This window comes from Phyllopteryx taeniolatus, chromosome 22, assembly GCF_024500385.1.
Source record: "Phyllopteryx taeniolatus isolate TA_2022b chromosome 22, UOR_Ptae_1.2, whole genome shotgun sequence".
Classification (NCBI taxonomy): domain Eukaryota; kingdom Metazoa; phylum Chordata; class Actinopteri; order Syngnathiformes; family Syngnathidae; genus Phyllopteryx; species Phyllopteryx taeniolatus.
This window is the reverse complement of record NC_084523.1, coordinates 7803102-7822403: the sequence shown is the minus strand read 5'-3', so window position 1 is coordinate 7822403 and position 19302 is coordinate 7803102. Positions and strand designations below refer to the sequence as shown.

The following is a 19302-nucleotide window of genomic DNA, read 5'->3' as shown; positions in this document are numbered from 1 at the left end:
ATTCAACGCAGAGCTGGTCTCCGTCTACTAATTCTTCTCCATGAGGCTTAGTGCTTCAGAGACAGCGTGACAGCAAGTGGGTCGACTAAACTCCCCAAAACCCAAAGCGGTGCGTGCGCTCTTGCACCCACCTCCGCCCGACGCAACTCCCAAGTAGGTCAAGGTAGCGCAGATGAACATGAAAGCCTCCGGGGGTTAAGTCGTTACGCTGGAAAACAAACACGCTCCCAAAAGCGGGCGAGTGATGGTTTAATCCAAACTAATTCTTTCCTGGTTGCCAAGGCCACCGAGGAGGCTGCCACCTTCAAAAAGCTTCTCTCTTTTTTTTTTTGCACTTGTGTTTAAAAAAGGATTTTTTTTTTTTTTTTTAAAAGAATGATTGTTTTATTGTTTCTATACACAGCTTTTATAAGGCCTCATTTACATGACAGCTTTTTTCTTAATAAAAACAAAAATGTTCATTGTTTTACAATAATGGCGTTTAAGAGAAGGAAAATAGTGGCTTTTTTTTTTATTTTTTATTTTTTTAAACAAACTCACCTAAAAGTGGTAGCTTTTCTAAATGATCTTTTTCTTTCAATATAAAGTGATAAAAACGTCATTTTTGGCTGCAAGTTCACACGACAAAGGCGTTTTAATGAGCAAAACGGCAACTTTTAAAAATGAGTCTCTAAATGGATGCTTGTGAAAGTTCTTCAAAACACTGGCATGTGCAAATTGACAACGTGCAAAAAAAATGTATTATTGTGGCTCTGAGACAATGAGCCAATGTGCCCAGAGCTCTTAAAACTATTGATTTAGCAGCATATAGAAAGTTAGCGCTCTCCAATTAAAGAACACTAGAAAAAAAAAAGACACTCAAAGGGAACTCGTCTTTGGCCTTTTAGAAGTGGATGGTGCTTTAGCTGTGCTTTTGTGTGCGTTGTTTACATCCATGTAGACACCGCACACTGGAGCGACACATCGTAGTGTCAGGTTCTATTGTGTTTTCACACCTTTAAAAGAAAATTTGTTATTCCCAACCCACACATGCATTCATTATTCCCCCAACACAATGGATACGGGAAAAAAATAAATCATTGTTCTTGCTTCACATGCTCAAAGCTGTCTTGCAGCTCCATTTTAATGAGGGTGATTCAAAAGGAAGAGATGAGAAGATGGAATATGATATGAATGATCAAAGTTAACTAATACGGCAGTTTAGGAAAGGTAAATGGTAGCACGATGCGGTCGGTGTAGCAATGCTGTTCAAACAGCAGTGGGTGTGTATGCGGCAGACTCAAGTGCCCTTTACCTCAGGGGCGGTGTCGTGCTGGTGAGTAAATGATGGCGGCCCCCCCGAGGTATACGGACCCGGCAGATCAATAGACACAAGGTGGTCAAAATCAACACTGCTCGTTTAAAAGCGTGCGCCCGAGCTAATGGCGAGCTCCATGGCTTCCGCTGCGCTCTTGAGTACTTACCATTTACACAAACATGTTACGGCGACTTTCAGACTTGGAAAACGAAAACGCTGTGAAGCACTGTTTGGAGCTAATGTATTGTCTTCTATTTAAAAAAAGAAAAAAGGACAGGGAAAGCCAAATTGGGTTGCAAGCGACAGGCTTTCTCAAACTGCGGTGTGAGTGACCTCCTGTGTGGTGCGCCAGATTAAAAGTGGTGTAATAATTCCACATTTACAGACAACACTAGTGGCTGAAATAGCGGGAAATTGATTGGTAGGTCACTAAGTCTGAAGCTACAACTTGACTGGAGAGGGTGCCGAGATGTTGAAGGGGGTACGGCATGTTGACAGTTCTCGGAGGCCATGCGTGTATGCTGCTACAAAGAGCTATAAAAAGTCACCTTTTTCCCAATGAGCTTCTTCCTGAGGAACTCGCGGGCTTCGAACATGTAGGGGATGTCGTAGAGTGGACGGAAGCGCTTGTCTCTGTCCTTGTTCTTCTCCTGAATGGAGGGGGAGGAGGGGTCATGAATGAATAGAATATGAAGAATAACAAATAATAAGCTCGGCTGCGTCTACACTCGCTGCCGCGCACAACAACTTGTCACAAAACAGTCGCCCACGCTCTGACACAGGCGCCACAAATAGAAGCCATTTGCATTTTGAAAAGGAGGCCGAGGTTTGGTGCGTATGACAAACACATGGATTCGGTCACAGGTGCTTTTATTTGTAGAGGAGAGATCAAACAAAAAATTTAATAAAAATAAAAAAATAAACATAACAAAACTATAATAATCAAAGAATGACAACAGTGCAGCTGGAGAATAAAAGGCAAGCGCTAACGAGGACACAATGAATGCCTGGTGGACAACTTATAATTTTTTTGCTAGGAACTCTGCCATTGTTTAGCTTCACAAAGACACATGCATCATCCAAATGAACACACAAGCCTTTGAAAAATTATTCATTTCAGTCAGTTTCATTCACGTGGGAACGGTGTATGCAATATTACGCACATTCCCACTTCGGATTTTAAAAACCTTCCCTATGTCTCAGTTTATTTGCTTGTAACTTCTTGTCTGGTTATCTTCCAATATCTTCTTCTAATAAGCTGTTTCGCGGCGCAAAGGCTGCCGTGTCACCGAGGGCTGTAAATGTCAGCACTCTAAGCCAATGAGGCGCAGGGAGCCAGAGAGGGGCGGGGTGGTGGGGGATGACAAAAGGTAGCACTTCTCCATCTTTTAGAAGGTTAATGGCGAGCGGTGCGCAAAAGGGTGGGAGGCGGGCGGAGACAGAAGACATGAAAATGAGACGAGCGAGCGAGAGAGAGAGAGAGACCGCATGGATAAAGATGTCTTCATTCAAGTAGTCTGCTTATTTGCCATATTATTTCCCATTTTGTTTTGTTATTTATAGATTTATACAATAAAACTACAAATGAGTTGCTAAAAAATAAAAACATTAACAGTTTTCAGCTAAATAAAGTTAATTCCACAACTAAAATTAAATATATTATCAGGCAATATGTGCACAACCAATCGGTGGCACTGCTGTAATGATTGACATTTGTTTAGGCCAATTATGTTTTGAGTTAATGCATTACAGTAAAGAGGGGAGAAGTCGTATGGAGCACTATGACTTCAGCCGGTGTTAAGCAAAAACAGAAGCTTTCTTGTGATCTCAAACGCATACTTGGAGCAGAGCAGGAAAGACAATCTTGTCCAATGAGCCACATGCTGCTTCACCCAAGACATTTAACCCCCCGCCCAATCAAAAAGAACAAAAAAAAGCCACAATCCTTGCTGCCTCTGACAGCGAGCAGAGACGGGAGATACAAGTGACAACGGTGGCGTGGTGAAATTACCGTGACAAGACAAAGTCTGAGCCCATCACCCGCAAACTGCGCTAATGCTGCCTGGGGAAGGAGAGGGAAGGCTGGCAGGGGCGCGCGGGAGGGCGGCAGCGGCAGGGGCGGCGTCATGGCTTGTGTGTCTCAAAGCGTGACCCAGTGACAGCAGTTTGCGCTGGCTGTCCTGCGGGGGAAGCTCTCGTTCTATTTGGGGTAAATTCCCTTCGTCCCAAATTAGCAGTCACTTCTCAGGAATGGTCTTTGACTCCCGTGGAGAGGCATGACGCTGGCTGGTTGCTTTGGCTGAGAATGTGCGCAAGCTTTGTGAACGTCAAAGTGGAAGGCATGACTCAGGAAGGATTGATGCTGGGAGAATAATGCACATGTTTTTGCACGTTTTGGACTATTTTTTTTGCCATTCAGTTTGTTTACCTTCAAGCCATTTTGGCTGCATTGAATGGATATAGGGAGAATTTTCCAATAAGCTCCACAAATAACAAAACTAAATCCCACTGAAAAACATTCTTGGATCCCACATTTATCTTTAAAAAAAAAAAAAACCTAATCTTTTAAGTTAAGTTTGCAATATGGACTATTGGATTGAAACTTTAAGACTTGTCAACTAGATGGGACTATTGCTTGCCATACAAAGCATGCAGCAAAATTTCACACCTTTTGCTGCTTTTGGGAAGGGTGCAAGAGAACAGCATAGATGACAACATCAAAACACATGTGAAGTGTCTCGCCCATAAACAAGCACTGCATTTTCAGTTAATGCTAACATGCAGTGGCAATGGAGGGGAAACAACAAGAAAAGAAATTGTGCACCAGTGACTCAAGTCTTGGGCAGCCCCCCTTCTTCCCCCTTCCCGTGTCATCATCGTCCAAAATTAAGGGGTCAAGACATGTCACGCCAGGCTGAGGGTACGCTGTGGGCGCACACATGTCGTGCCAGGATGCTTGGATTCGGAGGGACGGGGGGACGGAAGTGTGGAAGGGGAAATGGGGCAAAAATAGAACTAAAGCACGCATGTTAAATTGGTTTAGTAGCTTTGAGTTTCATTATCCAGAACCGAAGTACTGCATGGTCTGTCATTACATCTGCAAAGGAGATTTTGACTGGTATGGATTTATTTAAATTTTTTTGTTTATTATCCAAGCATATTCCCATTGGAATTTAGGCATTAATCCATTAAATATTAAAAAATAATGAAAAATAAGTCCATTTGAGTTAGACTTGTATGTTTTTCTGCATGGCTACACTCAGATTTGATCCAGACTGAAATTAATTTCAATATGAAAGTCACATTTAACAATGTTGGGATAATTCTACCTCCAATCTGTATACTGTTCAAGAGTTTTTTTAAAGGCCAATTTGATCACATTTAAGACTTCACCTTCTTTAAATGTGGCAATATGTGCCAAAACCCGAAGACAGTGTGAGCTGATATTTTTTTATATAATCTATAAAATACACATAAAGCCATGTTGCTGTAATTTCGAGTCATTTAATTAATACAAACTACCTCACGTGCACTCAAAATGTTGTTGTTATTATTTTCAAGGTAATTGGACAAAAATGTGGCACTTTTGAAAGGATAAAGTGCATCTTAAAGGCTAATTGAGGTCTTTGTTTTAGATTAGGGATAGGTGGAGACCCTGTTTTCAGGTGATATGTCATTGTTTAAGCCTTGGTGGAGGTCCAGAAGAGATACAGTTGTAAAGAAATACGAGGGTTGGGACTGGTTGGTAGAATGTGAGCTCTATACAATGATGCACTACATCCTTAACCCTACTTAAAAAGCTCATGGGTACAAAAAAAAACCTGCATGCAAGCGAGTGGGTACGAGCTCACAATGAGTCACTTGTGTAGCACTGACGTCCCTCTTTACTCTTTTTTTACTCTGCTGCTACGAGCAAAAATCCTAAAAAAAAATAAGAGGAAAAAGACACGCGAGTGACAAAGCGGAGGACAAAAAAAACTCCCAGCTGCCGAGCTGGAAATGACTGCACCAGTGCAGTAATAGTGAAAGGAAACATCAACCATGTATTAGTCTCATAACAATTACTGTAATCATCACAGGATGAAGGGTGGAGGAGAAGGTGGTGGTGGGGTGGGCTGTTAAAAGGAAGCAATAGGCGAGGTCGGAGGGGCTGTCACACTTCATCAGTGCACTGCGAACATAGCGTTTGGCCTGGCTAACCCCGTTAAAGTACACAAAGCACACCACCATGCTTGCGGAACGCTCAGACCTTTACAGAAAGGAATTAGCAGAGCGCGGACCTCTACTAAAGTAAACTGTTGATAAACGAAAAATGTCTTCGTTAACATAAGTCATCGATGGTGCGAGTAAAATATGAGCGACTGTATGTTTATGTCTAGCTGAGCTCCAACATAAAACAATACATAGTTTTTTTTTCATTGAAATATAAAAGCATTCCCTTCACAGTGTGCATGATGTCACTCGCATTGGCTGAAAGCTGAAGTTTGAATGTAAATACACAACTGCTGCTTTCTAATAGCCGTTAGTTCTGTTAGCTTGTTCTGCTAGTTAGTTCTGTTCACTTCTATTGTGCACAGTGGCAGTTGTCATTTCGATCAGTTTCCAAACGTTTATTGAGCCAAGGCACATATTTTACATTTGAACAATCTCAAGACACAGAAAACAAAAATGTCACAAAGTATATACAGATCAATATGTGCCTTTTTCCCACCTAGTGGAAGATAATTTGCCTGTCACTAAATGTCGCTGGCATAGATAGATGAACAAATTTATATTATTTCTAATGAATAATTTTCGACCAAATTAAGTGAAGTTTGATAACTTCCTAAAGTACACCTCTCACAGAAACACTTAGGAATCACGGATTAAGATTATATGACACTTACCGTACATTGCCAGTGCTAGACAGAACGTGTCTATTTCTAGTCATTCTGTTTTTCTCTATTGTGCAAGGTAGCGGTTATGATGAAATGAACGAGAGGTGCAATCGCACGACAAGTACAGTACGTTGCCTGCTTCAATTTCCTTGGATGGAAATATCGCCGTCATGAGTCAAACGGGTCGAGCGGCTGCCTGGCTGAGAAACGCACCTGCTGCGACCTCTCGCTCAACTCTGCCCCGCAGGCGAGCGTCCGTCTGCGCAGCGGTAAACGAGGCTAAGGGGCCAGACAAGTGTTGACTTTTGCAAGTATACCACGCTTTCAGATCATGTCGGCGCTTGGAATGGTTACTAGTGATAATTTGAAACTGAATAAAGAACATATATGCAACAGATTTCAATAAAATAACAGTAAAAAGCATGTAGCATTCACATTGCTCTCGTCATCAGAGGGCTCGCGAATCACCACGTCTCTGCACTGCTGCCATGGCGACGACAAGCCGAGCCAGCCGGACGGCAGGCGGGCGGTCGTTGCTAACGAAGCTCAGCGTGCAGGATGCCAATGAACAATTTCACAGGAGGGAGGGGAGGAAAAAAAAAAAAAAAAAAAGGTCGCCATTACAACGACCGCCCTCGAGCAGCAGAAAATTTGCTCCCGAACCTTGCTTCAACGAGGAAGAGGAGAGGCAGCCATCTCGACAGTGGAACCTCCAAAGCCCTTGTTTTATCTCACAAGATGATACTTTACTTCTTCCACACTGAGTTATCGGGGCCACTTTTGGAAGTTTCACGGTAACTCAAGAAGGGTATCAGCAACATGTGTCTAACTAACAAAAAAGGTCTTGTCAGAGTCTGTAATATAAGATGCAATGTGGTGACTTACTGAAAAGGCTTTCATTTGCAGACAGGCAGTGCACAAATAACAAATAAGCCCACACTATTGTTGCTTTTATTGGCAGGAGACATTTCAATATATATATTTTTTTGCTGGCCTTTTTATTGACACATTTAATGTGGTTGTTGTTTTTTTAGCCAGTGCAGCCCAGATACGACAGAGTAGGTTGCCATGCGAGGTAACCAAGCAGTGTGTGTATAGTGCGTGTGTGTAGTTTTAATCTTAAAATTCGCTTCGCCTCGCTCTCTGCAATGCTGCAAACACTGGGCGTGTGCCAGCAGCGTCTTGGGGGGGGGGGCTCCGAGTGGTCACGGAGAGTTCCCATGGTCATTTTGACAAGGTTGTCAGGACGCATATAACACTCACCATTAACCCTCCTGTTATGAGTCTCATTTGTTTCTGTGGTGTAGCAAATGTTCATGTTTGTTCAGTCATAAAAGCAAATATTAATTAAAAAAATATATATACAGTGGTGCCTTGACAGTTGATCCTCTGTGACGAACAACTAACATTACTGTGGCTTACTGAGTTTTGACTGACTCATCTATGACCACATATCTGTACTATACTGCCAGCAGGTGCCCAAGGCACAGACACCAGGAGCAGCAGCACTATTTCCAATGAACTGAAGCAAAAAATGGAGCAAAAACTTTTGGACTCTTTATATTCTATTTAATTATGTCACTGTTGCATGTTTTTATAAAGTATGACATGAGTGATTGCTTTTTTGTTTCTTAATTATAACATTACAAAACTTTTTTTTTTGTGGGCTGGAACGGATTATTGGTTTTTCCATTCATTTCAGTGGGGAAAGATGATTTGCGATAGGACTGTTTTGAGTTTCAAGCATGGTCACGAAACGAATTAAACTCCATCTAAAGGCAGCAGCCACTGTACTTTCTAATAAATGTAATTAAAAGAAAAGAACACCATTTTTTTATTTAAAAAAAGAAAAATTCTGAATTGTAAACATAAAGGTCAATTTAACCTGCAACACAACGAGATTGAAAAATATTCCAACAGTTGTAAAAATCAAGAATAAAATTAAGGTCTGCTGGCCATAGTAAGACAACGTTCGCACGTATTTTGTGTGTGTTTGTTGTGTGATTTCCCGTACCTCGCCTTCGATCCTGGGGGGCCGGATGCTGGACAGGTGGATGGTCTTGTACTCGCCTGAGTTCATCTTGACCACCATTGCATCGGCGTTGACCACCTGCATCACCTGCGAAGGGCACAAAATAAGGAAGAGCATTCAAATAAAACGCAGGAAGTGATTTGGGAGGGGTGGGTATGGGACAGAATCACCAAGTCGCCGAGGTTTGAAGGACAAAGTGAAGATGTTGCACGATCCGGGGAGAAGACGAAAGATTTAAAACACAAACAAGCTGTCAGAGATTGGCTGGCAGAGCGTTACATTGCTGTCGAAACCCAAGCGGACAGCCATAATTCACGGAAATATCCGTGAGTTTAGCTAAGGACACGATTGCCCAACTGATTGTGTTGCCTCCTGAAATAAGTCATTGGCTTGTCAATCTTGTGTTAGGGGAGCAGAGAGGAGGACTTACAGCCTGATTGCAATCATGTTCCGGGATGGGCAATTTTGAAATAATGTTTGAATACGTAGATTATGACATGTTTTGGCCTTTTGTACACATGCAAATGAGGTCTAATGTCTTCGTATTCATATTCAACATGGAACTGGGACAGGAAGTGTTACTGTCTCAAATGCGCTGGCCACACGCTACTCTGTAAACAAACACAGTGAGGCTGAGCCTCTGGCTCACAGACGTCATAGCTAGTGATACGCTTTTGGCAGCATGTCAAACTTATTAATTCACTTGAAACAACTAACCCAACGCAAACATGTCAGGACGTAGCTTGAGAGGCTAACTCCTTAGCATGGCTCGCTCCCTAACTCAATTAAAATACAAATTGGCTTCATTGTTACACTTTGTAAACGGGCGACTATGTTGGTGAAAAATATTATATTACTATCTATCTTACTACTAGCGCACCACATTAGCATAACACGCCACACGGGGACTGTGACGCCCGGCGACCAAATAACTTGAGTCACACGAGTCTCCCGGGGAAAATTATGCAAATCTCCTGAGATGAAAAGTCATCATTTAAAGTCATGAATACCAAAGAAGTGGGGAGTAAAAACTGGGAGTTCTATGAAAAAAAAGAAAAGACAGAAAGGGGTTACCCATGACAGAGATGGCGCCCAAAAATGGAGGAATTAACCATGTGATGCTTACAGTACGTTTACAGGCAGGTGGGTCAACATTACTATAAAGTGCCTTTGGTGTCCTCATCAAGAATCACGCCGTCAACAATAAAATGTAGCAGAATAACCAAACTTTTAGTTCTTATTATGTGAGTGGCCAGAAATTTGCACACACAGAGTACAATGATAAAAGTCTCTTAAAATGGATTTCCTTCATTTTACACCATTTTTTATTGGATGTATGTGATTTTGCCATGTCTCTGCTAACAGTGTGTGAAATAAGAGGCTTAAATGTTACTAATCCTTTTTGTCTTCAAGTTTTTTGACAAATAAGTTATTTTGACCATGTATAACCCGTTTTCATAATCACCTTGAACATTTTTAAATTGCTCTCCACCCTGTCATTATGGGTAACTGCTCCTTGAAGAAACCCTTCAGTGACATTACAACCTTCATTTTGTCATTTAATGGAGGCTGAAAAAGTGAATAATTGGAGAATAAATATTTACAGTTGTGTTCCTAATTTTCATTACATTATGTGTTTAGTAGGATGTTGTCAAGCTTAACATGTCCACTCTGTCATAGTGAAATATCACCTGAAAAAAATGTATTTAATAAAAACGCAAAATAAATATTTGTTCAACAGTACATAGTCAGCTTGCTAACTGAATCATGTTACTAAGTGAAGGTCAAAAATGTCCACCCCTTCGTTGTCCACTCTGTCGGCAAGCTTACATATTTTGCTGTTTGGATGTACATTGTCTACTTGCAGTTAATTTTGAAAAACAAATGTGGGAGCTTGACCAATATGCATTTCCAACAGCGTCAATGAATATGTTGGTAAACTCAATTATGGAAAAATCTCAACTTATTTCCGTGACATCTCAAAGGCACCTTGTGGTGATAATGACTTGGGTATGAAAAAAAAAACGGTGTCAGAGTGTGTATTTGTGCGTTTGTGTGTTTATGCCTGGAAACATTTAAAACACAAACGCAGGCTCAACAGGAGGCTCATTTCCCCCTCACATAAACAAGGCCAACAGCCAGCTGGGAGCAGGAATTAGACCGGGCCCACTAGCCGGTAATGCGTCACATGCCAACACAAGGTCACTGTGCGGCCCGCACACGTAAATAAGGCATTTAGCAGCTAATTGGGAAAGTAGGGGTGGTAGCGGTGAGCTAGATCAACGCCCCAAATAGCTGGAGCAAAGATGGAGGATGGAGCCATGTCATCTGATATGACAAAGATGAAGGAGGGGGGGGGGGGGGCAGTAGACTTGGTGTGACTCATGGTCCCAGTCGTGAGGTTTCCACAGGTGGCAATCTACTGCCACCCTCAGGTCGTTGCCATGTAAGACATCTGCAGTGGCTAAGATCTGTCACAGCGCAGTGAGAAGGTGCTTTTAACCCACAGGGCTGAGTGAAAGGGGGGGGGGAGATTAGGGGAAGCGAGATTTACTCATCTATGGCAGCATTTCCATAAAAAATACAAAACGTTTATTATGCCTCAGATAAACAAGCGGTATGTATTTTTTTTTAGCCTGCAGCATCACAGAAAAATGTAGCAAGTAAATAGTGGGAATGCCGTGACAGGTGGCGCTAATTTTGCGGGAACCTTTTCACCAAGTTGCTGCTCCAGTTTGAGAGACAGCTAAAAACAAAAAGGCATGTTTTACTTTATTTTAGTCGTATTTACTTGTACAGTTGTGCCTCGAGTTTTTCAAGAAACAAGAAGTCGTTGAGACGATTTTTGAATATTTTTTTTTGCTTTGACTCGCATGCAGAATTTTGACCATTCAGCCTTGTTTAATGCCACTCCCAGTTGAGGTTTACTGTCAAAATAACCCTAAAGTCTGCTAGCTGAATTCCACTGTGACACAGTAAAACTGTTTCGGCATAAAAAGGGATACAGATTTTCCATTCTGCTTGACCTAACAGATGAACAGGACAAAACAAACAAACAGTAGAGCAACATATGTAGACAGACAAAACAAAGGCATATTTTCTTCATCCTCTATGAAAAATTACTCATACTAGAACAGCTTCCTGAGTCACTTACAGTAGTTGTGAAACTGTTCTTCCTAAGTGTCGACATGACTTATACTGCCACCAGGTGGCCAAGTCACACACACCAGCGTGAGCTGCAATGAAGTAATCACGATGCATGTACTGTTTAATATTTTACATTCTATTTAAGTAGATATCTGTAAGTCTTCAAAGGTTGAGCAGTTTTACTGTATTCTTCCATCTTCTTATACTCGCTAAAATGCTATATTTGTAACACTGCCTGTTAAAATAAATAAATGTTATGGGGGAGCAAAATGGAGGGAGGTGTAGTATCCCCAGCTATGAAAGGTAACTAAAAAGGCTTTTACGCCACATCATTTTCACTCTATCACCTTGAATTATTTTTTTTTTTTTCCTTTTACTGGGGCGAGGAGGGTAGGACTATCGGGACATGGCCTACATCCAGACCCAAATAAAAAACTGAAAATGAAGAGGCGTCAGCAGGATTGACTTGTGGGGATGGGACCTTCTCTGGCCCGCCACGCTATCTAACCATCAGTCAGGTAATAGGGAGTGAAAAGTACATGGGACAGAGATGGACGGGCAGAAGGATCGACGTGCACCAGGGACAGATGGCGCATATTTATATATATTTTTTCTAATGCCTATTAAGTTGAGGGTGTACCCCGCCTCTTACCCAGAGTCAGCTGGGATAGGCTCCAACACCCTAGTAAGGATAAGCCGTACTGAAAATGAATGAATGAATGATTTAACAAAATGTTACAATAAATTTAAAAATAATTTGACAAAAATAATAGTATTTATTGATGAAAAGACCTTTTTCAAACAAAAAAAAGAATAAATATTTATTTACAAAAAAACAATGCTTAGTACTAAAAAACTGAAATGAATAAATAAACAACATTTTCAAAATGTGTTTAGTAAAACATATTTTTTTTTAAACTAAACTATTGAAAAAATAAGTAATTTGACAAAAATAAACAAAAACAATCACTCAATCAACAATCAACAATTTCTTCAGTATTGCTATTTACGTAGCATCCCGTTCATATCCCTGCCCGCTACAAACACAAACCAGATGAGTGCTTTTTTTTTTTAAGCATCCCAATCCAAACCATACCAATGCCGAGCTGAACATCTTTTCCCTATTTCTTTTCCTGCCGCCAAACAAATCCCAGCCTCTCTTTTTGTGAGATCTGAGATCATTCTACCTCTTTTTGTGTGCATCCATTAAGCCAGCTCCCTTGATCGCCAGCTTTTATGTAAGCCTCAGGCAACCCGTGAATTTAATCAGGGTAGTTAAAAAAAAAAAGTCTGGAGGGAGAACTCTGGGGATGTTTAATATTTTTCTACTCTGTTGCTTCAGGAAAATTAATCCAGTGAAGGCAGTAATGGGACTGAGACGATGTGGAAATGTATATATTATTTTACACAGACCATACTGTCCATCTGACTCCATTTAAGCTGATATGTGCTGACAAGTATGAAGGCGTGTACTCTGCATTGAGGACACTTTCGTCTCCCCCCTCCAAGGCCCCGGCCAATAACCTCCAAAGCTAATATGTTTTTGCTTTTAGCAGCATGAGCCAGCAATTTGGGTCCTAATTGGACGGGGGACCCTTTCAAGGTGCCCGTCAAGCTTTGTTTATTGGGAGACAAGAAGAAGTGTCAGGGGACAAAATGGGGGTCGGCTTTTATTCAGTTTTACCTTCGTGTCGGTTCTAAAAAGGTATCAAGGCTCCAGTTTGAAACAGGGCGCTGCTTCTGCAGCTTCAGATTTTAGGACAGGATGAGGAAGTGAGAGGAACGCAAACTTCAAGGCCTCAACCTGTCGTGTCTCTGGTCCAAGCACAGAGTGAAGCAAGTGAATAGTTTGATTAGATACATTTGAGTGGGCCTCTTTTGTTAAAAATGAAGAGCAGAAGGAAGCCCAACAGCCATGAACATAAATTTGTGTGCAGATTAATTTCCCCCCATTAAGCTGTCTAGTCAGCTCATCTTTTTTTCTTTTTCTTTCTTTTTTTTTTATTGCATCACTCACGGCTCCTAGACCTTTAAAACAGAAATTGGGAAGATGACATTTCCACAGTCTTCAGCTTTAAATCGCCACATGTACAGACTTTTAGGGGCACGGCTGGATTTTTGTTTTGTTTTTTTTAAAGTAGTGATTTAACATGATTATGGGGAGGTGCTGTGTTGATGTTGGTGCACAACATCAATATCCCAACTGTAACGATGCAGTGTTTGGTGCCTCAAGCAAGATGACATTTTTTTTTTGTTTTGTTTTTAAAGTAGCGGGTCTGGAGATGCGAGTATTCCAGCCGACGGCGCATAAATACTAAACGCCTCACCTTGGCCACAAACTGTCTGTCCTTCTGGTCCAAATTGGCTGTGGGTGCCACGTAGTCCTTCCAGATGCGTACTTTACGCTCTTTAGCAGATCTGGACACACACCAGAAGCATGTAAGACAGTGGACATGAAGTAAATGGCTGGAAATGCTCAGTTAATGGAGAACTGCACTGAACCTGATGACTGCTTGTCATGCCAGTCACTGCCAGCCGTTTTAGAGCAGCTCACAATATATTATATTATATATTGTGTTCTGAGACCATATACGCAGCGAAGTAAACAAAAGAATACTCCGTTTGAGTGCGAGGTCCAGCTTCCGTCTCAGCATTTCTTTCCCTCATAATCGACATGACAAGCCGAGATTCGCCGTCAAATCTTCTACTCAAAAGCTGTGCTGATCTCAAATACAAAGCAATGCTGCCATCTACAGGGGTTTGTTAGTCATTACAATGGTTTACAAATTTGAATTTTACAGAAAACCTGGGCGAGGCCCTCTTCCACACATATCCATTGAAAAACGTATTAGATAATAAATAATATGTGAGCGTCATAAACAGTCGAATAAAAATATCCCCACCAGTGAATAAGTTAACATTAGTCCCAAATACACCCTTAGAATCTTTCACAAAGTGCCTTAAAAAAAATGTGTTTTAGTACCGTTCAGCAGCTCGAAGTTTCTCAGCGCCCTGTGTGTAGACGGCCATGGACCAGTCCACGCAACGGGCAAAGCCTTCCTTAAGCAGCAATTCAGTGATATTGCCATTCTGCGGGAAAAAAAGACAGCAGAATGAGTGTGAATGGATCAGAAACTTGGCACCACCACGTATGCGCCACACTAACTGTCCTCATCGCTTACCGGGTGCATGATGGTTCCCAGGATGACCTGGTTGGGGCAACTCTCCAGGATGATCTGCACGTCACGCTGTAGCAGCCGGGACTCTGTGAAGAACTTGGCCTCGGCGGCGAAGGACTCCGGCGACTCTGCGCCATCTGCTTCCCGCTTGAACGTGGGACACTGCAAGGCCCAGAAGAAAAGTTTTTTTTAATTTGCTACGCTAGTCTTTTTAGCGCTCCTCACTGTCGTTGGATGTGGGGATACAAACGACGACACGGCCTTTCAGCGGCGAGCCAGTAAAGTAACATCATATCTTCAAGTGGCAGATGCGCGAGATTGTCTCGAGTGGTCGTAGTTTAGTAAAAAAAAATAATAATAATAAATGAGATCGATGGGGAACGCTGCTGAGTGGATATAACATGGCAGCAGAAGCGAGACAAACGTGGAACAGAATTGTACAGCTACTCTTTTATTGTTTTGGTTTTTTATAATAAATGTAACTAGCAGTTTTTTACAGTGAAGTTACCTTGATTCCAGACAGCATGACCGTGACCAGGTAGTAGTCGGGCAGCAGCAGGGCACGCACAACACTGCCGTCACGCACGTGCTCGATGATGGCTGACGGGGGGAAAGGACAGCGTGAGGGTTATAACTTGTCTTTATAATTTAGTTTTTTTAAATGACATTTTATTATGAAAATAATCAGAATTCAAAATAAATATAAATTGGATCTAATAAAATGGAAGGTATATAACTTGATTTTAAAATATATTACAACTGCTTAAAAATAAGTTCAAAAATACAAAATAAATAACACTTTTTTTTTTTAAACTAACATATTAGGTTGATAAAAACAACATTAAAATGTAATACTTAGAATTTATTAGGTCATGATTCTCAAAGTAGTGAGCAGGCTCCCTCTCGAGGTACACCAAAGAATCACTGTTTTGGTACAATTCAGTTGTATTTAACTTTTTATACATTTGATAAAAACAGAATATCACTTAAAAAAAATAAAAAAATACAACCAATACATTCACTATATATATATATACATACACACACACACACACACAGCCTCATGTTGGCATGCATTAAAAAAAAGCTTGCAGGATGAGAGAAACCTGTGTGAAAGTCAATTTGCGCTTAAACGGCACATCAACATTTGGAGGAGCATCTTTGCGAGGAAAAATTCAAAAGGCAACGAAGAGGCCCTTTTCTTGCCCGGCCGGTCAAATGAACTGAGCAGCTGTTAACAGCACTGAGCGCCACATTACACCTCTGAAGGTTGATCGAGCAGGCGCCATTACGTGACACCCCCTCCTCCCTAAAGCGAATCTTCTGAGTCGCACAACCTGAGAAAATGCCGGGGTGCTGCTTTGAATACCGTTGATGGGCTTCTGGTGCAGGGAGTCCACAAAGTTGCGCGGGTTCTCGATGGTGTACTTGAGGTCACGGATGGTGTGCGCGCCACCGCCTTCCCTCCACATGCCCTTCTTGGACGCTTTGGCCTGGTCCTCCGTCTCGCACAGTCTGGCCTGGTCCGGACTGGAAGAAGAAACATGCAATTAGTGTGACGTCGTGTGTGGCGCTCGCAATAATTTACAGCCACAGTGTGAGGGATTGGCAACAAAATTATTACATGTCACGCACAGAATAAAAGCATACATACACATGTGCAATTCATTAAAATTACAATACAACTACTTACAGAATACGATAAAAATAAAATGGGAAAAAATAAATAAATAAAACCAAATAAGCCGGCACGGTGGGCGACTGGTTAGCGCATCTGCCTCACAGTTCTGGGGACCGGGGTTCAAATCCCAGCCCCGCCTGTGTGGAGTTTGCATGTTCTCCCTGTGCCTGGGTGGGTTTTCTCCGGGCATTCCTAATATGTTCCCTCAATCGTGTTGCTAATCTCAATGCCCAAAATGGACCGTTTACATGTACAGGGTGCACCATAATCCAAAACAACCAGTGACCGCTTCCTCCCAAATGCCAGTCATCTTGTAAACACGTCTGCCTCCACCATCCAAAGCCATTGTCCTAATGTTAATTATCCTCCCATCACCATTTGTGGACAAAGTCACACTGGATAATGGCTCGTGAAGGCACTGGGGGGAAACTAAGTAAGTGTTTTTGTGTGTTTAGTCAAAGGTCACGTGACTGAAGGTCTATTTGAGGAGGGAATAAAGGCAATTAGCTTTGAACGACAGCGCACTGCTGTCACCATGTGGACCCTAGTGGTACTACCCTCAGTCGCAACTGCATCGTTTTTCCACAAAGGCAGCATTTGTCGTATGTCGACCACTTGACTGAATTTGTTTATGTCACACGGGCGCACGGCGTGCTTCTACTGTCTGCTGCCTGCGATTGCGGGGCCAGAACGCGCTAATTACAAACCAGAGAAGCCGGTGTTGCCAGTGGTTACGCAACGTCCCAAAATATAAAGTACTATAGGTTCTCTTTATAGTACTTTCATGAGCTCAACTAGTCGAAACGTCTTACTTGTTGCCTCGGATTCCTTCCCGCCGTACCGTGGCGAGGCCCTCTTTCACCAGCGACTCTGCGATGTTCTCGCCTGTTGTGTCTACGCAAGAGAGAAAAAGACAAAGTTAAGTAGAATGTCTAAATATCACTGTATAGTCAAATATGAATATTGAAAACATTCAGATTTTTTTTTATTATTATTTTTCTATATTTAAGCGCAGTGTAAATGTTCAAACTGTTTCCTCAATGCCCCTTGTGAGTGTTTTCATTTTGTATCTGTGTGTTTGACAGTTTGTCCCGTTCAACAAAGCTGAAAGCGCATCAGCGGCTGTCACTCTCCTGTTCGTTCGGTGGTGTCGCTGCACAGTTTCGAGCAAGTGGTCGTACCCGTTTTTGCCAGAAACACAGCGAGCGTACTGACCTTTTCCCAGGTAGACCATGCCGTACTCGCGGCCCTGGGGGGTCTTGATCTCCACGGTGAAGCACACCTCTTTGCCAATCAGCTTCTTCCGCAGGAACTCTCTGGTTTGAAAGGCCCACGGCTGGGGACAGGAAATGAAAAAGTCGGATGATACCACAAACGAGAAATGGAACGTGTCCGACTGCTCAGTACAATTTAAATGATACGCATGTATTATATAATATACCATGCAGATGCCAAAGTAACGAACAGGGAGCTGAGCGAGTAGCGGCTAAGAGGAGCCAACAAATGGCCCTGATAGTGTATTTTTCTTTTTTTTTTTTTATTTCACAATCAAAGGGTGAGTAGTATTACTTAATTTCAGTTTAATTGTAACATGGTTCAGTAATTTGTTTTAGTTCAAAGTGGTTTTAATTTATTTGTATTATTGGGTCTTGTACTTCTTTTTGGTTTAATTATACAGTAGTTTGACTTTGTTTTTAATTAATCATGCAGAAATATTTTTGTTTCCATTTTGTTCTCATGTCCATACTTAATTTGAGTTTTATTACACAGTAACTTTGCTTTAATATTTACATTTTATTGTCGTTACTTAATTTCGGTATTATTATAAAGTAGATTTTAGATTTATCATGTAGCTTTATTATATTCACTTCATATTATTTCACTTCATTTTAGTTTTATGATCAAGGTTCTACTTTTACTTTTATTAGACAGAGTTCATATTTAATATTAAATAGTTTGTTCATTTTAGTTTTATGTTATATCATTTTATTATTTTGTACTTTATTTTACTTTATTAGTACTCTTCTACTTAATTCAATTTGTGTTACTGTACAGTAGTTTCACTTTTATTTTTGTGAGACATTTTTTTCACTCTCCTTGTAGTTGTATCACAAAATGGTTTTATTTTATTGTAGTTTTGCTATCCGTGCTTAACTTCTCTCGGTACGAATGTCAAAATATTAGTTGTCAACAGTTCTTTAAGGTTTTACAACATCGAGCAGCAATTTGACGCTGTGAATAATTGCTTTGAAGAGAAAAGAACTGGGAAGTCAACTGGCGTGGTTGACTGAAATTAGTTGAACAGACAAGCACCGCGGCTTCAATTCCTCCTGCAAATATTAGCCGCCACACCCCGAATAAAATTGTTATTTTAACACACATATAAACAAACACACGCACAACAACAACAACACACCTCGTCGGGGGTGTCCTTGGTGTCGGGCTGGCTCTGGGCGGCACGCCGGGCCAAGGCGCCGGCTCGGATGTTGCTAAGGTTGATCTGACGCTCCGGTGGCGGGCCGCCGCGAGGCTGACCGCGCACGATGATGGCGCACCCGGACAGGACCTGGAGGAAAAACAGAACAACAATAACAACCACTTGAATAACAATGGTCATATAATAGTAAGACAGTGAGGAGAGAAGATGGAGACAGAGCTGTCAATTCCGGACCGTTGCCATGACGACAATTCTGACCATCAGCAGAGCTTTTAGCGACACAAAAAAAAAAAAAAAAGAAAACGCAAGTGCTCGTAAAGTGGATGATGGTGATGGGGGGTAGGGCTTGAAAACAGTACCGACGTGTCAATCTAGTGGAGGGGGGGGGGGGCAACTGGTAGGGTTCGAACACACTAACCAAGTAGTCTTCACCGACAAAAACAGCACTTTAATCAAAATACAAGCAAAAGAATGATTAAAAAAAAAAAGTCGACCACTTAGCTTTTAGACAACTAACGTGGCCAACTTGTTAAGACAATTCCAAAGTTCAAAGTTCACCGTCGGTCGTTCCAGTCAACTCTCCGACGGCTTCAGCCCCCCTACTCGCCCCGAGCTAGCCACCAGTTAGCTGGGAAACCTCACATCTGTCGCG

At 41.7% G+C, this 19302-nt stretch overlaps 1 protein-coding gene across 1 annotated transcript in view; it reads right to left on the bottom strand.

Annotated features, from left to right (window-relative positions):
* The window catches only part of snd1 (staphylococcal nuclease and tudor domain containing 1), a 104621-nt gene that overhangs the window by 84765 nt on the left and 554 nt on the right, over nucleotides 1–19302 (bottom strand). Inside the window, exons 2-11 of the mRNA XM_061761953.1 lie at nucleotides 18630–18779; nucleotides 17429–17549; nucleotides 17026–17107; nucleotides 15902–16062; nucleotides 15041–15132; nucleotides 14536–14694; nucleotides 14337–14443; nucleotides 13681–13771; nucleotides 8189–8293; nucleotides 1846–1947 (exon numbers count right to left, since the gene is read on the bottom strand). Coding sequence (XP_061617937.1) covers nucleotides 1846–1947; nucleotides 8189–8293; nucleotides 13681–13771; nucleotides 14337–14443; nucleotides 14536–14694; nucleotides 15041–15132; nucleotides 15902–16062; nucleotides 17026–17107; nucleotides 17429–17549; nucleotides 18630–18779 — 1170 coding nt within the window. The remainder of the gene's footprint in view (nucleotides 1–1845; nucleotides 1948–8188; nucleotides 8294–13680; nucleotides 13772–14336; nucleotides 14444–14535; nucleotides 14695–15040; nucleotides 15133–15901; nucleotides 16063–17025; nucleotides 17108–17428; nucleotides 17550–18629; nucleotides 18780–19302) is intronic.